Source organism: Polypterus senegalus, chromosome 7, assembly GCF_016835505.1.
Source record: "Polypterus senegalus isolate Bchr_013 chromosome 7, ASM1683550v1, whole genome shotgun sequence".
Lineage (NCBI taxonomy): Eukaryota > Metazoa > Chordata > Cladistia > Polypteriformes > Polypteridae > Polypterus > Polypterus senegalus.
In genome coordinates this window covers 2,075,924-2,096,817 of record NC_053160.1, presented here as the reverse complement: position 1 = coordinate 2,096,817, position 20,894 = coordinate 2,075,924, and the positions used below count along the sequence as shown (strand labels likewise).

Below are 20,894 nucleotides of genomic sequence, written 5' to 3'. Positions count from 1 at the left end.
ACAGGTGTGAAGGTATTGTGTGCCCCATTGGTCTGAAGTATGGCTGTTTGGAAACCTTTAAGTACCACGACATCCTATTGGCTGTAGGGTGTGGACAGAGAATCTATAAATGTGCTTGCTTTACCCCTCCCTCCCTCTCTCTCTCTCTAGCTCACACATCATGAACTGAAAAGGACAACACAATGAAGAGCACAGCTCGGCAGCCATATTGAGACGGGCATGCGGCCTGTTCTGAAGAAAGCGGACCACAAATGAGGCCTTAACTTGAGACATTTTAAGTAACTAACAAGTCTGCGTACCGCCTGAAACTCCACATCAGCATTTATCAGGTTGTATGGTTGCCAATATTCAAATGTACTTTGCTTATTGTTATGTCTCGATTATAAAAAAAAAAATCCTGGAGAGAAACAGTAGAGCGACGAGACGTGATCTTATAAGACACTTAAAAGACCCGCAAGACTAAAGAGATTGGCCACGGAGCGTCTCGCGGGGACCTTAAACATGAGACTTTGTGCCAAGAGATTGACCCAGGACCGCCTCGCGATGACGTAGACATGAGATTCTTGTAAGACACGCCGTACGTACAATGAAATAAGAGCACGGGCAGGAACACACTCAGTCGTGTTTTGGCTTTGAGCACACACAGATCCAGGGCTCTCAGCGCATATAAAGCGTATAAGGACAATACGTTATAGATTAAACGTAGACAACTAAGCGAAGAAGAGACCAAAAAGAAAAAGAATAATCGAGGTGCAAATTCAGAAAATAAGGAAAGTAATTATCAGCCTGGAACAGGTGGAACTGAAAAAAAAAAAGCAGGTCCAATCCGGAAGTTGGCGCTATAGACATGGAGAGCAGGTTAGAGATTATGAAAGCAGTGGAATTCGAAAGGCTCCAAAAAAAAATGTGGAAAAAGTTAAAGACTATAAAAGTAGGAAAATTAGAAAGTATAAAAAAAAGAAAGTAAAGATCACAGTAGCGCAAACAAATGGAAATTATTACTCAAAAAAGGGAAAATAATCACCACAGACCAGGTGTCCTTGAAACAAAAGCAGGATAAAGCGAGGTCAGAAATAAAAGACAAAGAGTAGAAAACAAAGTAAAAGATCATAAAGAGGTTCAAAAACAAGGGGGCCAAACACATGCAGAGCAGGTTAGTGAAAATGAAAACTGGAATTCAAAATGACAGGGTCAAAAGAAAGAAGGTAAAGATCGCATTAGCACAAAGAAAGAGAAATTATTACTCAGAGAAATAACGAAAAGGCGAATAGAGATCAAATATATGGACACAGGTGATATGTCAGAAGTATGGAAATATTGTAAGGCTTTGAAGTTTAAGTCAAGAGAATTTCAAAAACGGAGTTTACCTCACATGCATTTATTGGTTACTTTGCAAAAAAAAAATGATTAACTGCTGATGATTATGATCGCTGTGTCTGTGCTGAAATTCCAAACTGAGAAACCTGTCCTGAATTAGGGTACAAAGTCATTAAACACACGTCACACTGACCTCATTAAAAAGATTCAGCACGTTGGCACTTGAAAGATTCCAAATATTGATTTTACAGAAGTTCTGAAATAAAAGTGAAACTAATGAAACAGCAACAATTCAAAGAAAAAAAAAATCTTAAAAGTGTGTATCCGGAAAAACAAAAACGGGGGTTGGCGAGTGAAGCGAGCAGGGGGCAAAGCCACCGAGTTATTTAGGAATTATATCAATAATCCATTAACCCTAATCTCCTGCTTGTCTTTTATTCTGTATAATTGCTTGAGGTTATAAATTTAGAAGGGAAGGTGGGGAGAAGTTCTAAAGTACAATAATTGATAAACAGTGGTGAGTCTGTGAGACTTGAGGCCTTCTGACAAAGGCTACACGTTAATAATACAAAAGGGGAAAGTCGAGGAATAGAGACCTCCACTAAGACAAAACAAAGGCTGAGCCCAGACACCCTGCGAAGGAAGCTCATTTCTGCCACTTGTGCCCATGATCTAGAGTCCTTTTGGTCACTACTCAAAGTCTATGACCATAGTGACAGACTGGGATGGAGATCGAGTGGTAAATCAAAAGCTTTGCCTTTCGGCTCAACTCTCTCTTGATCACGACTGACCAGTACAATGTCCACATGACTACAGGCGGTGCCCTGATCCTCCTGTCGATCTCTCACTCATGAACAAGACCTCGAGACACTTAAGCTCTTCTGCTTGTAGCAGAGAGAGGAGAGGAGACAGCAATCCACCCTTTGATTTTAGGGTCCATGTTGCTTGGGCTAGTCGAGCTTGGCAGGGTCACCCAAGGCAAACAGGTCCTACTTCAGGGATCGGACTAAGTGCAGTTCATATTGACTTTAATGAAAAGTTTAATCAATGGCCCGATAATCTCATCTGGAAAAGAGAAAATGGGGCCCCACACTGCAGCCAAGGCCTGCTGGGGAGGTCATCAGCATGAAGTTGGTGGTCGGGCCCAAAGGAGCAACAATCCGCCAGTAAGCTCACCACCTGCAGGAGGTGCTCTGCGGTTCGAGCAGTTGAAAGCAGGTGCCTTGCCAGACTGATCGGCGGATGGCGTATTTTGTTTTGTCATTTAATAAATAAGGAACAAAGACGACAAGGAAATGGTGATCAACCTTCTCTGCACCAAACGGCCTCAATGCCTGGTCACTCCTACAAGTACTTGGGGGTCCTCATCAGTTTCAGAAGACACAGTAACCAGAGAATAAAGGGCAGAGCCTGACTCTTCTTCCTTAGGAGGCTGCGCTTCTATAATATGGGAAATGACATTCTTCACATCTTCTACAAATCTGTGATGGTCACTGTGGTGGGCTAGGCTGGTAATATTACTTCAAGAGAGGCCCACCAAATCAATAAGCTAATTAAAAGGGCAGGATCAGTTATGGGACACACACTGGACCCCCCAGGAGGTAGTAGTGAAAGGAGAGAGTTAAAACAAAACTGAGTGCCATTATGAACAACGCCGCACATCTCCTCCATGGCACACTCACACTGAGGACTTTCAGCCCACCAATCATTCAGCGGAAGTGTGTCAAGAGGGGGATCCTTTATACCAACAACAATACATCTATATAGCGCCTAACTGGGTTTGGGACTGTGACAGCTGAGGCAGATGTTGTCTTTCTTTCTAATTTTCTTGCTTTACCCCCCCATCTAGTGAGTATTTTTGGAAGTGTGCTTAGGGACTTCAGTGCTCGAGGGTTCCTAGTCATAGCAAACACATGAACGACGATGAACAATGCTGCACCTTCTCTCTCTGACACACCAACACTCATGCCTTTCAGCCAACAAATTATTCAGGAGACAAACACTAAGAGGACTGAGGGAGCAACATGGCCAGAGTGTTGGCAGTCCCCCTGGGTTGCAGCGGTGCCTCGGACTCCTGCAAGGCTTCATGGGAGCTGGAGTTTGGTGCAGTGCAGTTGGGATCTGCAGGCACTGCAGCAGGATCTGCCGAGCCCTTTTGGGCAGTTCTTCCACCACACCCAGAAGAGCTGCCAGAAACTAGGTCATCAAGCACCTGGAGCACTGCCGGGTACAGCATATAAAAGGAGCCAGCAGCCAATACTCGAAGAGCTGGAGTCGGGAGGAGGAAGACAAAGCTTGACCAGAGGAGTGGAGGAGAAAGAGAGAGAAGGAAGAGTATTGTGTTGACGCATTATGCTTGGGACTGTGCTGGGCTTGTGGGAAACGGGGAAGGCGTTACCCACGAGGTAAAAGAAAAAAATAAAACGTGTGTGTCAGGTTCAGGTGGTGGTGCCAGCCTGGTGGTCCACAATCTGTATGGCACCTCACTGCAAAAGTCAAGTCAGATTTCCTTCCTTTTTTGTCATTCTGGTGTGTGTTCAGACTATACTGTGTGTGTGTATACAAATTTCCCCCTGGGGACTGATAAAGCTCAGTCTTGTAAAAATAATTTGGTCTGGAGAGTTGCATTATGAGTGGCACGGTGGCGCAGTGGTAGCACTGCTGCCTCGCAGTTAGGAGACCCGGGTTCACTTCCTGGGTCCTCCCTGAGTGGAGTTTGCATGTTCTCCCCGTGTCTGCATGGGTTTCCTCCCACAGTCCAAACACATGCCAGTTAGGTGGATTGGCGATTCTAAATTGGCCCTAGTGTGTGCTTGGTGTGTGGGTGTGTTTGTGTGTGTCCTGCGGTGGGTTGGCACCCTGCCCAGGATTGGTTTCTGCCTTGTGCCCTGTGTTGGCTGGGATTGGCTCCAGCAGACCCCCGTGACCCTGTGTTCAGATTCAGCAGGTTGTAAAATTATTCAGACATTAAGGTATGGACAGCGTCATCCTAAGGGTATCATCAAAGAGTTAAACAGGGCTACGGACATGAAATACAGGAGTGCAGGGCTTGAGGCCTACAGCAGGTCAACCAAACCTCATAAAGCCCCTTGAGCAGGTGCTGTGCTCAGAGGTCTGGGAACAGCAGGGTGAACCTCAAGCTCCCTAAGTTCACCGCTGCCTCCAAATGTCTCATTCACCCCTTAGGCCAGGTTTATACTTCACGCGATGTGACACACACTCCAGTGGACGCTCCAGCTACACAAGCGTTTTACTGTTTATACAGGGTGGTCCAGATCTAATTATGCAGATCCAGATCATCTGGAGGACTTTGATTTATGCGGGAACGATTCCAGTTCGGCACGAAGACGATTCTTCATGTCGTCAGTTCGCACTCTTCGCGATGGTCTGGGATTTTTCAGGTGATTTTCTATGTAATAAACTTAATAAGTTATAGTGTAATGAAAATTGCATAATTAGATCTGGACCACCCTATACTAGCGCATGTATTTTACGTAAATATGAAAGAATCCACCGGGTGGCAGTGCGAGATATCATCACGGTGAGAACAGGTTCGGCTTTGCTGTGTTGTGAATGGCCTGGAACACTCATTAAATTCTGAGGACACCTTATCATAACATCTCTGAAAAGGATGTTTAATCATTAAATCCGTCAATCCGGGGATATGCCCATTCCAGCTAGCATTGGGCACGAGGCAGAAACAATCCCTATACGGGGCGCCAGCTCATCACAAGGTGAATACAAGCGCACACACACACTGACATCATTTTAGTGTCACCAAATCTGCATATCTTTGGAAGGAAACCGCGACCCACTGTGGAAACCCAGCAGGAAAACATGGAAACTCCAGGCAGGGAACACCAGCGACATGACCCCCTGCGAGACAGCAGTGCTATCGCTCCGCCACCGTGTCACCCCCATGTGTGTAATTATTAACTGTACTCATTATTTAAACAGATTTATCTGTAAAATGTCACATCCATCCTTTAATGCATTACATCATGAAAGTGATATCAAGTATAAATCTAAGGATTCTAAATGTGCAGAGAGCTGGAATATCAGAAATGTCACATGTTGTGTGTGGCGATTGCTGCTGTCATATCAGGAGGAAGACCCCGAAAAAAAAAAAGACGGCACAAAAGAGGGTGTGTGAGACTTTTAAAATGTATCGTGTCGTTACGATCGGGAATATGCGACGCTTGAATATAAAAGCACCACAAATGTGTCTGTATGTCGCCGTTTTGCTTCACCACATCGAACCATTCGTCAAACATCAATCCTGTAGGATCCTCAAAGCAGTTTTCTGTGACATGCAGATAGTAAACAGAGACTCTGACGTCACATTTCAACTTTTATCAAACTGCACCCCGCCGACTTTTTGCTGGTATTGCAACCCGTGCACGCGTCACGTTAATTTCTGAGGGCCTGCTCAGAGGACATGCCAAATGAACGCTGGGAATGTGTGGCAGCCATGATACATGTGCATATGTGTTCTGAGCTTGAAGTATAAATGAGCCCTTAGACTGGGAAAGAAACAGAAAACCAGTGTGACCCCCTCTCCCCCAGATGCAGCTGTAACCATCATATCAATTAACAAAAATAAAAAGCCATAGGCAGCAGACGTCAGTAAAGGCGGCTCACCTTGTGCATCCATATCCGTCCCTTTCTAATAATGTGCTTCAGCCTGTCAACACAGACTCGATGCAAAGGCAAATAGAAGCTGAGCTCCGTCTGAGGCAGTATAATGGAGAGCGCACAGGTGTTTTTGTCCGCTTTCAATTCCCCGTCGAAGATTAAGGACACAATAATGACTCCTTTCTCCGCCAGGACAAAGAACTTCACGTCAATGGCACCGTACTCGGCACTTCGTAAGATTTCTCCATTTAGTGTGTGATTGGCTAAAAATGTAATTTCGCCATCACTCAGAAGAAGCTGTTCAGTCTTGGGGGACCAAATGTGCCGTACCCTGGGACCCAAGATGTTGTCCCAGTAGGCAAATGTAGCAGCCAACAGTGGGGACTCCCCTTCAATAGCAATCTCGGTCTTCGGAACAGCCGGGGACTGTGGCGGGCAGCTGGCAGACATCTTCTTCTCCTTTCATGCATCCAAAGAACCCCTGAATGAATTGGCTCTGTGGAAGAAAGAAACAAAACTGAATGAGAGAATGAGAGTGTTCTCCGATATCCCAGCATTAGCAGAGAGGACCACTCATTAACAAGTGACCACTTCACTGTGGTTAAAGTCATCATCACGAGTCACCATATAAACACTAGGAATGGGCACCCGTGCAATCTGCAGGATTCACGCTCACTCCGTAATTACTTGCCACCTACAGCGCCATGCAAATGTCCTACGAAGCACCCGAGATTTTTCACATCAGGAGTTTATTTTTGGAGTGTGTCACTAAAATAATTGTCAATTTTAAGATTTGCAAAACATTAATTTGCTAAAAACGTAAGTGTTACAATTGTATTTCATTAAAGTACATAGCCTCTGAAGTAACAAAGCACTTTGCAGATAAAAACCTGATAACGTTGTTGCCTCAAAACCACCACAGAATTAAACAAAGATAAGGAATGGGCACCAAAGATCAAGGACATCAGGAGTGGACTGAACTAAACTGACTGACTGTGTTTGTTCCTTGCCGCTCGCAGTTAAGCCAAAGCTGACGGAGGAAACGCGAGGCTGAGAGATTTGGCAGCTACACTCCCAAAACGATGAACACTCGAGCTAAACAGTCACACCCAATAAAAAGCCAGAGATAAGAAATCTTATTATGTGAGTCGATAGTCTCGCTGAAGGCAGTCTGGACACAGCCAGGAGTGAACTGCATTTAAAAGTGGGTGGGGACAATCAGCCGGCTCCCACTTCTTTTAGTTTGATGCCCACCCTCTCATGTGGCACCTTATCAAATGCTTTCTGCCAGTCCAGATCAATAATCTCCTCTGCTCCTCTCTGATCGTATCCTTTTGTTTCCTCCTCATAGAATTCCAGCATGTTAGTAAATCACGACCTCCCTCTTCTGACCCCACGCTGACCGTCCTGTCCTTGCCATGTGTTGCTCAATCTTATCCTTAATAATTCCTTCCATTAATTTTCCTGTGATGCACGTTAAGCTTACTGGCCTATAGTTGCTTGGATCTGCCCTGTCACCCTTTTTATATAATGGGATGATATTTGCCATTTTCCAGTCCTTCAGAATCTCTCCAGTGCACAGTGACTTCCTAAAAATATGTGTCAAGGGTTTATATCTGTACTCACTAGCCTCCTTAAGAACACGAGGATAAATATTATCTGGGCCTGGTGATTTGTTTGATTTCATCTTATTTAATGTGAGCAGCTCTTCTCTCTCTAATTTCCAAATCCCTCAGTACCTCCTTAGTAGTCCCTGTTACCTCTCTGAGGTTATCCACTGGCTCACTTGTGAACACCTCAGAATGATGTAAGTTTAGGGCATCTGCTATTTCACTGTCTGTATCTTTTAATTCCCCTTTACTATTCCTGATGAACTTGACCTCCTCCTTAACTGTTCTCTTACTATTTAAAGAATCTCTTGGGGTCTTCTTTCGCCTTATCTGCTCTATTCCTCTCCAACTGTCTTTTAGCCTCTCTGATATCCTTCTTAATGGTTGCCCTCATGTTCTCATATGCTCTACAATTCACTTTGCAGTCATTAGTCTTATATGCCTTATAAAGCAATTTTTTCCTTTGAAACTTCTTTTTTAAATCTTTATTAATCCATCGTGGAGTTTTTTTTAGTTTCTTATTAATTCCAAATTTAGGTCTGTATCTGTCCTGCATTACATTTCTAAACCTTTTCCACTGCTCCTCGACTGTCTCCACATTTAAAAGCTTATCCCAGTCTATCCTACTTAGACTTTGTCGCATCTGCTCAAAATTAGCCCTACTAAAGTTCAACTTAACAATTTTAGTCTTTGCATCTGCACTCTTACAAAATACTGAGAATTGTATTACATTCTGGTCATGTGACCCTAGTGGTCCAATCACCTCTACACCCTCAATTCTATCCTGATTATTACAGAATACTAAATCCAGACAGGCTTCACCCCGTGTTGGCTCTTTAACATGCTGTGTTAAAAACAGTCATGATTACTTCTAAAACTCCTGCTCTTGTGCTCCTCCATCTGCAAGGTTATCCCAGTTAATATTTGGATAATTAAAGTCCCCCATGACTATAATATCTCCCTGTAAACTTGCCTTTTTGATATTACTAAACAGATGTGTGTTGAAATTACTGGTCTATAACACACTCCTAAAATAAGACCTCTTTCCATAATATTTTCCAGGCGAAGCCACATGTCCTCACTAAGATGGGGCTCATCATCCAACTGAAGATGACTTACATTTAAACCCTGTTTGGCATAAACAGCAACCCCACCTCCTTTTCTGTTCTGTCTATCCTTCCTAATAATGTGTATCCCTCTATGTTACACTCATCCCCATCTTTGTTATTTAGTCGTTATTGCTATAATATCATAATTATGCTCTGCTACATACGACTCCAACTGACTTACCTTATGTTTGATACTTCTTGCATTAAGGCAAGCTATTTTAATGTGTTACTCCTACATTTAAATGTTTGCTTAGAATTTACATTACTATGCATTTTTATTTCTACACCACTGTTTGTTCTTCCATGTATAGATCTAAACCTGGCCTGTCCTAAACTCCCTGTCCCCCCATTCCCTAGTTTAAACAATCCTCGACTAGCCTACACATACGCCACCCCAATACATTGGTGCCCCTCCAGTCCAGACATGATGCTTGTGAGCGTAAATCAAAAAGATGTGAGCAACTTACATTATGAAAAAATGAATGAAAGAGGACATGAGCCCCCTACTGGTGGCTCAGTGACATGTTTTGCGTATAGCAAATGGACGCGTGCTCGGAATTTACACCACACGAAAAACAACCAGAATGAAGCCTGCGCTGTCTGCTGATCACAATCACTCAACGTCCCCTGACACTACCATTCATCGGCAAGGCACCACAATGACCTGCCATCCATCATGTGCCACTGCAGACAACAATTTTACCTTGAGACCGCAACAGAGGATTTTAAATCTCCATTGAGCACTGTCTTTGAAAAATGTTATGTTTAAGAAACCTGAACTACAATTAGTCACAACCAACAACTAACAACAGCCCATCGATCAAGGCCAGGTTTTCATCACTTGAGTTGGACTCTGCCATCTATATAAGCTTTTGAGCCTCCACAAGAATAAGTGGGCTCCACTTTTAACGGCACGATTTGGAAAAAGGGCATCGAAAACACGTTTTAATACCCTAATTCAGGTACTTACATTCGAATATCATTTTTTTTTACCATGATTGTTACAAAAATAAGTAATAAAGAAAACTGTGATAACTAACATTTTGATGAAGTGACTAGAAAAAGTACAAACGCTCCAACTCTAAACCAGAAGGTGACACCACATGGACATTGGGAGCTCCTGTAAAAGCTAAATTTCCCCTTGGGACAAATAAATGACTGCGTCTATCTATCCATCTGTCTGTCTGTCTGTCTATGCACATTTTTTTCTTTCTTGTGTAATACTCTTTTTTCCCCTCAGCATAATCGTTCTGTTGGATTTTTTTTTTATTAACCTCTTTCATTGTTAATTTAAAATCCGGGGACACTGTTTGGGTACAAAGTCCACTCTCGATAAAAGTCCACACCTTCTCAGATAGCAGCAGACGGTGGTGAAAGCGGGCTTGCTCCTTTACTTTGACATTCAAGTAGTGCCATTTATTGGATGGATGGATCTTTATATATTTATATCTATATTGATTTTATTACTGTAAATATTTGTGATGCACCATCGATTGGAGTAACTAATGCAATGTCTTTTATTACCATTATGTATTACAAAATGCATTCCAACAACAATAATGCTGAGGCCTGTGTTATTTAGATTTCAATCCATCTTAGACACATAGCACAGCTAGAGTGTGTTTGTATGTATGTATGTGTGTGTTTCTGTGGTATTCCATGCTGGGGTCTCCTGAGGAAGCAACATGAGCTCAGATGCACAATGCCTGAATAAACTTATCAGGAAGGCCTGCTCCATTCACAGGGTGAACCCTGGACACACAGGGGCAAAACTAGATGCCATCATGAAAACTCCCCTCCATGAGGCGTTCTCTGGGACCACTTTCAAGCACAGGCTCATTCCACCACGGTGTACTAAGAAGTGGTCTGCCCATTGTAATCTGGTGATTCAATGCTCTCACCTGATTTACTTGTTAAGATTATTTTAATTGATTGATTGACTGGCTGTGTTATTCGTCCTCTGAGTCTGTATCCATGCTTTTTTATGTCTCTGCTGTTTTATGCCTATGAATTGCCTCTGGGTTTAATAAAGTTTATCTAATCTAAACTATTATAGATAGATAGATAGATAGATAGATAGATAGATAGATAGATAGATAGATAGATAGATAGATAGATAGATAGATAGATAGATAGATAGATAGATAGACAGACAATCTATACAGGCCTGTCTGCTTTTCAAATCACCCTCTGCATGTAGGACTATAAATATAATAGCAGGTCACGTCCCTCCTCAGTTGCTTCAGTACTTGTGGGGTGTATTGATAAGAGGGATGAGACAGAAGAGAGGAGTTAAGGGGAGAAGGTGGAGAATTATCAGCAACTAAACATCAGCAACACCAAAGAATTGCTCATCGACTTGCACCACACCAAACAGCCTCATTGTCCGGTCATATTCAGGGAGTAAATGTAGAGGTGGTCCACTCTCTATCCAGCAGGGGGCGCCAGCTCCCTGGTTGGAATAAGTTCTTTTGTAATTGTGGCATGTTACTTATCCCGACACTATACAGATATGGTATTAAAAGGGGATACCCCGCTCTTAGCGATATGGCGGTAAGAAATCGCATAGGAGAAATAACTTAGCTTTCTTTAATGACAGCTTACACGGCATAACAGATGAAGGAAGCCATGACAAGACCATTACTGAAGTGGGAGCTTGATGTATACAGTCTGCCATTTTCGATGCTGCGTTGGAAGACTTTTCCGGATCGGATGACATTATATAATATAAAGCATTTGATAAGGTGCAACATGAGAGGTTGGGCATCAAGTTAAAAGAAGTGGGAGTTCAGGGTGATGTTTTTAGATGGGTGCAGAATTGGCTCAGACACAGGAAGCAGAGGGTGATGGTGCGAGGAACCTCATCAGAACTGGCCGATGTTAAAAGTGGTGACCAGCAGGGGGCAGTGCTAGGGCCACTGCTATTTTTAATATATATAAATGATTTAGATAGAAATATAAGGAACAAGCTGGTTAAGTTTACAGATGATACCAAGATAGGTGGATTAGCAGATAATTTGGAATCCGTTATATCATCACAGAAAGACTTGGACAGCAGACAGACTTGGGCAGATTTGTGGCAGATGAAATTTAATTACACAAAGAACGATAGACACTTGGAATAAGCGACCAAGTAGTGTGGTGGACAGTAAGACGTTAGGGACTTTCAAAACTCGACTTGATGTTTTCTTGGAGGAAACAAGTGGATAGGACTGGCGAGCTTTGTTGTGCTGAATGGCCTGTTCTCGTCTCGAGTGTTCTAATGTTTCTGATCTCCCATCTGTCCGTCGGCTTCAAAGGTGTGCCGGGCAATGTTCCAAGGCTTTATACTCTTTCTCCACATGAAGGCCCCCACTTCGGTAAATCATGCCATTCCAGACAAGGAAAAGAAGATCCAATGTCATGCTGACTCCGACACAATAATAGTACAATGCCAATTTCGCAGTTGTCCCTTTCTTGTCTTGTCTTAAAACGCTTACCTAGCAGTTCTCATATGGTGAAATCCTGTGTGCTAAATCTGGCCTTGTGTTAGCTGCACATGTGAGTGGATTTATAAAATATATTCTGTACAGAGCACAGCGACATATTAAACCTACATTCTGATTACACACTCCTCCAAGTACTTGGGGTTTCACATTAATGGCAGGTTGAACTGGTCTCGTCACACAGAGGCAGAGTGGTGGCTCTGTGGCTAAGGGTCTGCGCTGGTATCTGGAAGGTGGCTAATTCTGATCCCATTAGTTGCTAGAAGGGATCCTACTCTGTTGGGCCCTTAACCTGAAAAGTGCTCCAGGGCCTGCTATACAATATCTGACCCTGCACTCTGACTCCACAAAGGTCATGCGAAAAGACAAATTCCCATTGGGAATTAACAAAAATTACGCGGGGGAGTCAAGCTAAAGTTAGAAAATGGGATTTATCAGAAAATGGAACAAACCTTCACAAAACTGATCGTGTCATTTCTCAATGTGGTCTCCACCCTTCTCAATCCACTTGTGCCACCTGCCTGGACGTGCCAGCAGAATAAAAGATTTTGTCTCGTCCTCTCTGTTGCCCAGGACCCTCATGGACCCCGTGATCATCAGAGGTGACTGTGCAGAGGGTGCAGACCAATAAATACCTGGGAGTGCAGCTGGATGATAAACTGGACTGGACTGCCAATACTGATGATCTGTGTAAGAGAGGACAGAGCCGACTATACTTCATTAGAAGGTTGGCATCCTTCAACATCTGCAATAAGATGCTGCAGATGTTCTATCAGACGGTTGTGGCGAGCGCCCTCTTCTACGCGGTGGTGTGCTGGGGAGGCAGTATAAAGAAGAAGGACAAACTGGTGAGGAAGGCAGGCTCTATTGTGGGCACGGAGCTGGACAGTTTGACATCCATGGCAGAGCGACGGGCGCTGAGCAGACTGCTGCCAATCATGGAGAATCAACTGAACAGGATCATCTCCAGAAAGAGGAGCAGCTTCAGCGACAGACTGCTGTCACCATCCTGCTCCACTGACAGACTGAGGAGACCCCACACTATGTGACTCGGGGGGTAAACGTTAACATTATACAAAGTTATTGTCTGTTTTTACCTTCATTGTTACCGCTCCTTAATTAATATTGTTCTTTATCAGTATGCTGCTGCTGGATTATGTGAATTTCCCCTTGGGATTAATAAAGTATCTCTCTCTCCACCACTCGTGCACCGCTCTGTCTTGAAATCGATGACCACCCAGATGCTTTTTTTTTTAGCCGTCCAAAAAGATGAAAACATCACACAGCGCCAAATCTGGCAAATCAGGAGGAGGTGGCAATACCTCAGACTTCAGTGTCTCCAGACAAGCCTTGGTGTTCTTAGCAGTGTGTGTGTCATTGTCTTGTCCTTGAGACCGCAGTCCCTGCTGCTTGAATCGAATAGCAGACTTCACAGTGGTCTCCAGAAAGTCACTTGCAGTAGTGACCCGAGTACCCCTCAGCATGGAGTGTTCGGGAACACAAGTGGTGGCGAGGACAAGACAGAACTTTTTATTCTGCTGGACTCCAGGTAGGTAGCGCAAGTGCATTGAGAAGGGTGGAGACTCCATTGAGAAATGAATGACAGGATCAGTTTCCTTCAGGTTCATTCCATTTTCTAACTTTACCCTCGCATATCAAAGCAAAATCAAAACCAAAACTACAGAAAGAAGGGCAAAGCAGGCGACTGCACTCATTTAGTGTGGGAAGTGACATCCTTCACATCTTCTGTAACTCTGAGATGGCCACTGTGGTGTGCTGGGCTGGTCACATCACCGAATCAACAGGCTAATTAAAAGGGCAGGCTCGGTTATGGGACACACTCTGGACCCCCTGGAGGTCGTGGTGAAGGAGAGAATGACGACAAAACTGAGTGCTATTAAGAACAATGCTACACATCCTCTCCATGACAAACTGACAACAGAACTGTGTCAAGAAAGGCTACTAGGGGTCCTTTACACCAACAACACTGCGCCTGGGACTGCCATGTCACAACTCATTTTCTTTTTAATGCCCTTCCTTTTTAATTTGGTGTGTGTGTAGCGAGGTTCTGTTCTCAAATAAAGTCCTAAACAAACGGGTTCTGATTACAAAACTTGTTAAAGCAAAGACCTGAAGCCACTGCGGACCTCCAGGTCCATAACGGAGTACCCCTGCTGTCCCAGTGTGATCACATTTTGAAGGTCCCAAATTGGGCCAATAGTAGGCTGGCCAGATTATCGTTGTTCCAAAAACGGGACACAACTCATTAATCCAGCGAGTGTGCTTGACGCTAACAACAGTGAAGACCCCCCATTGTCCCCAATGAAACATCGTGCGCCTGGTAAAACTGCACATGGAGATCGAAGGGTTTTATATTCCCTTGGAGTTTTGGGCGCCAAAAATGGGGCATTGCGTTCAATTGCGGGACACAAAGCACAAAACGAAACGCGACGCATACAAACGGGACGTCTGGTCTGATCACTGCCGTTGTAATTTGCTACAAACATCACTGCCTCCATTAATTATACAAATGCTGTCAAGGTGCGACTTATTAACATCTTATCCACTGCCGATGCCACATCATTCGGCAAAGTAATTCAACGTCTGTGTTTTTAAATGAATATTTGGTTTCTTAGTGGAGACCGGCACTTGACATTTGGAACATCCGCGTAAAATAAATGACACCTCGCACTCCGGCAGACTGACAATGAACTGCAGCGGGCTGCTCGACGTGATATTGGTAACAGCAAAGTACTCCCGCACCGCACGTAAGGGCCCACTAGACGGACTGGACAAACGAAACGTTACCTTGGCTGCTTCATTCGGCTGGCCTTCCCAAGCAGACGACCTCGAGAGTGACAACAACAACAACACGCTGCGCGCTCTGTTTTCGTTTCGATGTCTTCCTTCTCTCGGAGTCAACAAGCGGTCGGCTGTATCGAGCAAGAGGAGACACTGCGCGCCCGTCTGCATTCTGCACAGCGCCATCTCGTGGCAAGCCTCCCGAATGTATCCAGTGCTACTCTGAATCGGCTCAACACCGTACTGGACCGAACGTATCAAAGAATAAAACAAACTTGATTATGTGCCCTGAAGTGACCAAGCACCACAGGCTACAAGTGGAGACCTGGCACAATAGTCAGACTTGGACCCACCAGAGACAAGCGCTGAGTTTGAGGCTGCGGTGGTGGCCACAGAGGTGCCTTCCCTGACTTAGCAAGCAAAATCACAAATTGGCAACCTGGTGTCTCTCTGCCTGTCACAGCACCAGTGGCACATCATAATGTCACCACGACACTTCAGCCAGCCACAGCATTAGACGTCTGTGTTGAAAATGGAAACAGCAACTTCTCACAACAGAACTGTGGAGTTGATACTTTTTATTTTACTGTAAAGTCCTTTTAAAATGTCATTTTATTTGACATTTACTTATGCACTGATAAAATGAATGTGGATTTCTTAAGTCAGTAAAGCTCATTTAAACTGAACTGTGTGTGTGTGTGTGAGGGCACTGTCATAGACTGGAACCCATAACAGGTTTGGTTCTTACTTGGATGGAAACCAGCTAACCAGCTCCAAGGACCCAAGACAGATAAGCAGCTTAGAAAATCAGGATGGCAGGTCTGTACTTCTATTAAAGACTCCAAACAAATTTATGTCACACAGCACCAATCAACAGTGCCGCTTTCACATGACCGTTTTATGTATAATACTCATGTATAATTTATTGAAGACAAGCTAAGTGACTTTCTCAGGGTCACACACTAAGTCACTGGCACATCTGTGGCAAAAAGTATAGTGGGCGCCAAAGTGTGGCAGTGTCCCTGTCCAAACTGGGAAAGGCACTATAAAAGATTATATTATGAACTTGACTGTGAGTGACTCTATCTATCTATCTATCTATCTATCTATCTATCTATCTATCTATCTATCTATCTATCTATCTATCTATTATATAGTGCCTTTCATATCTATCTATCTATCTATCTATCTATCTATCTATCTATCTATCTATCTATCTATCTATCTATCTATCTATCTACCACAAGTCAGTGCCATATGCATACTGGGACCAGTGTGACAACCAGTACAATCCAGTAAAGTGACCTGTGATGTGTTTGATGTGACACTGAAGCTGCATTGTGACTTCATTTTCAGGTATTTTAGGATGAAAACAGAAGTTTGAGATGAATGTTAAATTTTGAAGCATTTTTCATTCTGATTCTAATTTATACAGAAACGGTCTGCTTAAGTGTCACTTTTCCTGCACACATTACAGGCGGTGCCAGTCAGTGGTGGCCTTTTGACGATGTTAATAATGGTTGCCCCTGACTGAGCTTTTCAGTCGTTTGGTTGATTTTGGGTCTAAAGGGCGAGTAAAGAGGTTTCATTTTAAAAATTAAAGTTGTGATGTTCCTGTTCTGCTCCCCCGTCCACCCACTCCGTGTCTAATGGAGTGTGTCTGTGTCACATTGTCACACACAGTGGCTTTAACATGCACACACAAAGCCGGGAGGAGTAGATGAGTAACAACAACAAGCATGGAGCCTTGTCGTGTTTTATAGATACGTTTATTTCTCCATGTGCTGCGACTAAACTGACTTCCATCTTCGATGTGAGCCCCCGATGCTTTGCGGTGTGAACGCTGGCCGCTGCGTCACCTGTCTGTGCCGTTTCAACGTGTGTTTAGCGAGTAGCTGGATGAAAACTAAGTGGATGCTCCACTCGATTGTTCCTGTTACCGCATTTCACGCAGCTCGCTCTTTTCTGTTTTTTCCTGTGTGATGAAGCCCAGCTACTGATCGGCAGACTTGAGCCTCTTTCTTTATACCCAGCAGTCCTGCTGCTGGTGCTGATGGGATAAGAACAACGACACCGAGGTTTTACTTCAATAAGGGAAGCACTGCGTTAGGTGGCCCTAAAGTAGACGGATTGTGTGACGCGCATTATTTCTAACGCATTACTGCCCTCGGGTTTGTGCTGATGAGTTCACCTCATCAACATTTCTGAAATACTGAGACCGATAATTTCAGCCATGAGAAGGAATAACGCAATTGGCCCAACACTGGCCTCAAGGAATTGATCTTTGTGAGCTTCTGATGGATGAAGGTGCTGATTGCTGACCTGAAGTCCAAGTAAAGTATTCCAGGGGTCTCTTTTGTCCAGATGGGACAGGGCCAGACGTAGAGTAGATGAGATTGTCATCTCGTGATACGAATATCTGCCCAAGCTACACTCCAAGCCCATAACCACCATAACCCAGCCACTCTCTTTGATCTAATATATGTGTTTCATCAATACTGATGATCCAAATAAGACCCCCTGAATCCCCCCTGTTCAATGTAATGTACAAATACCATCCGCGTATAAACTCCATAGCCCAACCTCCCCCAAAGCAGCGGTCCTCCAGTCCAACGCACTCCAGTCCCTGCTCCCTGATCTAATCTATGGGTATCATCACGATTGAAACACTAAGGATGCCCCACCTTCTGCCCGATCTAATATACCAATATCATCCTGATCTGATCTGAACTCCAAGGCCCAATTCCGCCCCCCCCCTTCAAAACCCACCTCTCAAGCCTGCTGTCCAGTCCAATGTGTGTGTCATCCTGATCGAAAGTCCACGTGTCTTGATTTCGGCTGAATGTTGATGTTTTGCCGCCTTTCCCTTTAAGAGAAGCCATATTGTGTACCGTTGTCAGGGTCATGACCTGTGTTTCTAGGGGCGTGGTCTCTGGGGTCATGACCTTGACTTAATCAGCAAACACCATTACAATACAATACAATACAATTTATTTTTGTATAGCCCAAAATCAGCCAAGGAGTGCCGCAATGGGCTTTAACAGGCCCTGCCTTTTGATGGCCCACCAGCCTTGACTCTCGAAGAAGACAAATAAAAACTCCAGGAAAAACTCTTGAAGGGGAAAACAAAATGAAAGAAACCTCGGGAATGGCCGTTCAAAGAGAGACCCCTTATCCAGGTGGGTTGGGCATGCAGTGGGTGTCAAAAAAAAAGGGGGTTCAATACAACAAAATACACAGAACAGAACACAAGTCATCCTCAATCTATATCTGTAAAAGTCAAATCCCACCGACTCACTCATCACAAAATCTCCTGAACTGCGAGGACTTGGGACTTGAAATTTGGAATGTAGGACACCCTTGGCACATAGGTGCTTGATAAGAAACAGTTTTAAAAATTTCATGGTCCAGTTTTTTAAACCCGTTTCTATGTCTGTCCGCTTTTCACGAGAGAACTACTTAACGGATTTAGATTTTTTTTTTTTTGCTATAATTTGCTTGAACTTTCCAGTTGATTTTGCGACTTTCTCATTGTGCTCAGTACCAGAGTTTGCTTGCGGTACCGATGTATTTATGCAAATCCTACAGTGGCTGTGGGCCGAGAGCAAGGGGCGGGGCCTTCCTCATTCACTCGCCAGCCTCTGTTTGAGTTGATCTACGTCTCGCCACCTGTTGGAGCGCATCTTGCCACCACTTAGCTAGCAATACCTGTTTGTTCAGCAGACATCATCATCTACAGATTGCTAAGGAGTAACTTTTGACGTTTTTGAGAGAGAAAGATCAGAGCTCCGTGTGTTTTAGAGGGGAGCTGCTGATTGCCAGAGATATCATGGCCACGTGTTCTTCTCCCCACGCTGGGGACGCTCTCCCGTCATAGCTGAACATGCTCAGATATAATGCCAACATCTTTTAAAGTTTGTCCTGTTTCATTACTATGTGGGCAAAGCCACGGGGTTCAGCTAGTACAATATAAATAGTGCAATAGAAAAATGACAAGTACAGAGCAGAATTCAACAGTTGATGATATCCCATAATACAATTTGGATTTCTTCAGAGTCCTGGAGACCTCAGCCACCAAGCTGCCTCCCCCTAATGTCCATTCCACAGCTGAGTCAGCCAATGCAATGAAAGGACCCCTCTACCCGATGATTCATGTGATCCTCCATCAGAGATGGCTTTACCTTAGGCTGGCAAAACCACTTGGTTTTAGGAGTTAAAGCATCTTATTAAACATGGGCACACGGTGGTACAGTGATAGTGACGAGCTGCCGCCCTGTCCAGTGATTGTTCCTGCCTCCCACAAGAGGCTTGCTGCGCCGATGAAATAATTTACTGCAGCAATGCTGTCTCTCTCAAATGTACTAACCTCCAATTCCTGTCCTTCCTTTTCTTTCTCCAAATACCCAATCGCTACACAATCAGCTCTGTAATGGACGTTAAGCCATCTGTAAGCTTAGAATGCCAATTCTTCAAAACTTGTAAGGAACATTGAAATATCTTCGTAGTACGTGTTTAATTATTCTATCCATCTAGTGTCGTGTCAGCACCAGCAAGAATACAGCGCGAGGCAGGAACAATCCGTGAATGGGGAGCCATCTCCATGTCCTCACATGTTTAATTATTAACCATATACGAGGTGCGATCCAAAGGTTCCCAGAATGCATTTATTTAAAAGCATACACACCAAATAACAATTAATGGTGAACAATTCCTTCAAAATAGCCACCCGTTGAGTTGATACACCAATCCCAGCAAGATTTCAAGCTTTCGAAGCACCTCTGGAAGTTGTTTTTTGTCAGTGTGTTCAAGACGTCGGTTGTTACCGCTTGGATCTCCTCCACCGTCTCAAATCTGCGTCCCTTGAGCCTCATTTTCATCTTAGGAAATAAAAAAAATCAGACAGCGCTAAATCAGGGGAGTACGGAGGGTGGGGAATGGCAGTAAACTTTGTAGAAGCCAAACATTTGCGCACAATCAGAGAGAGATGTGTGAGCTGGTGCATTGTCGTGATGATTTCAAATCACTCATTTTCACGAACAGCCCTTCACAGACACAACCATTTAAACGAGAACTGCAACTTGAAAAACAACTGCGCTGACGTTATAACGCGTGATAACAGCTCTCAAGGACAACTTGAACTGCTATCTAGTGGCGATTGATGTAACCAAACCCTTCTGGCTGCAGAATAAATGCATTCCGGGAACTTTTGGATCGCACCTCGTAGATTATTTAAATGAAGTTTTATCTGTATAATATAATAAACATATTTTGTTGCATTTCATCTTAAAAATTATGTCATCATCATATATAAATATGTGCTTTATAAAGTGGTGCAGGTTGTGTAATATTATATATGGCTGAGACAGCGTGTCCTTGATGCTGTATATTGATAATTCTCTTTCCGATCAGCTGCTGCTGTGATTCACACTCAAATACAGTGATATAAATACTCTGAGTGGTGCAGTGAGAGGAATATGGAAAAAGATGATCCGCTGTGACAACTCCTAGGAGGAGGAGGAGGAGGAGGAGGAGGAGGAGGAGGAGGAGAAGAAGAAGAAGAAGAAGAAGAAGAAGAATTTCTGAACTGCGAGATCCGAGCAGGAAAGGCTCTGAAACGTTTGTGGTATGGTAGAAGTTCAAATAGACTGTGCGCATGGCTGAGGCAGCATGTGCTTGATGCTGTATACTGATAATCCGATCAGCTGCTGTAAGAGCTGTGATTCCCCACTCAGATACAGTGATATTAATACTCCAAGTGGTGCAGTGAGAGTAGTATGGAAAAAGATGATCTGCTGTGGCAACCCTAATGGAGCAGTTGAAAGAAGAAGGTGCAGTCAGAGTAACAACGCTAAAGCAGTTATGGTATTTGGAATAGTTTGGCCATTCCCTGGACTATTATATTGTTACAGGTTAATTACAATCAGATGCATTAAACT

At 43.8% G+C, this 20,894-nt stretch overlaps 1 protein-coding gene across 1 annotated transcript in view; it reads right to left on the bottom strand.

The window, feature by feature from the left end:
• Nucleotides 1–15,078, bottom strand: part of c9orf72 (C9orf72-SMCR8 complex subunit) — a 120,434-nt gene extending 105,356 nt beyond the window's left edge. The window contains exons 1-2 of the mRNA XM_039758141.1: nucleotides 14,965–15,078; nucleotides 5,959–6,448 (exon numbers count right to left, since the gene is read on the bottom strand). Coding sequence (XP_039614075.1) covers nucleotides 5,959–6,402 — 444 coding nt within the window. The 5' untranslated portion in view covers nucleotides 6,403–6,448; nucleotides 14,965–15,078. The remainder of the gene's footprint in view (nucleotides 1–5,958; nucleotides 6,449–14,964) is intronic.
• Nucleotides 15,079–20,894: the final 5,816 nt, after the last annotated feature.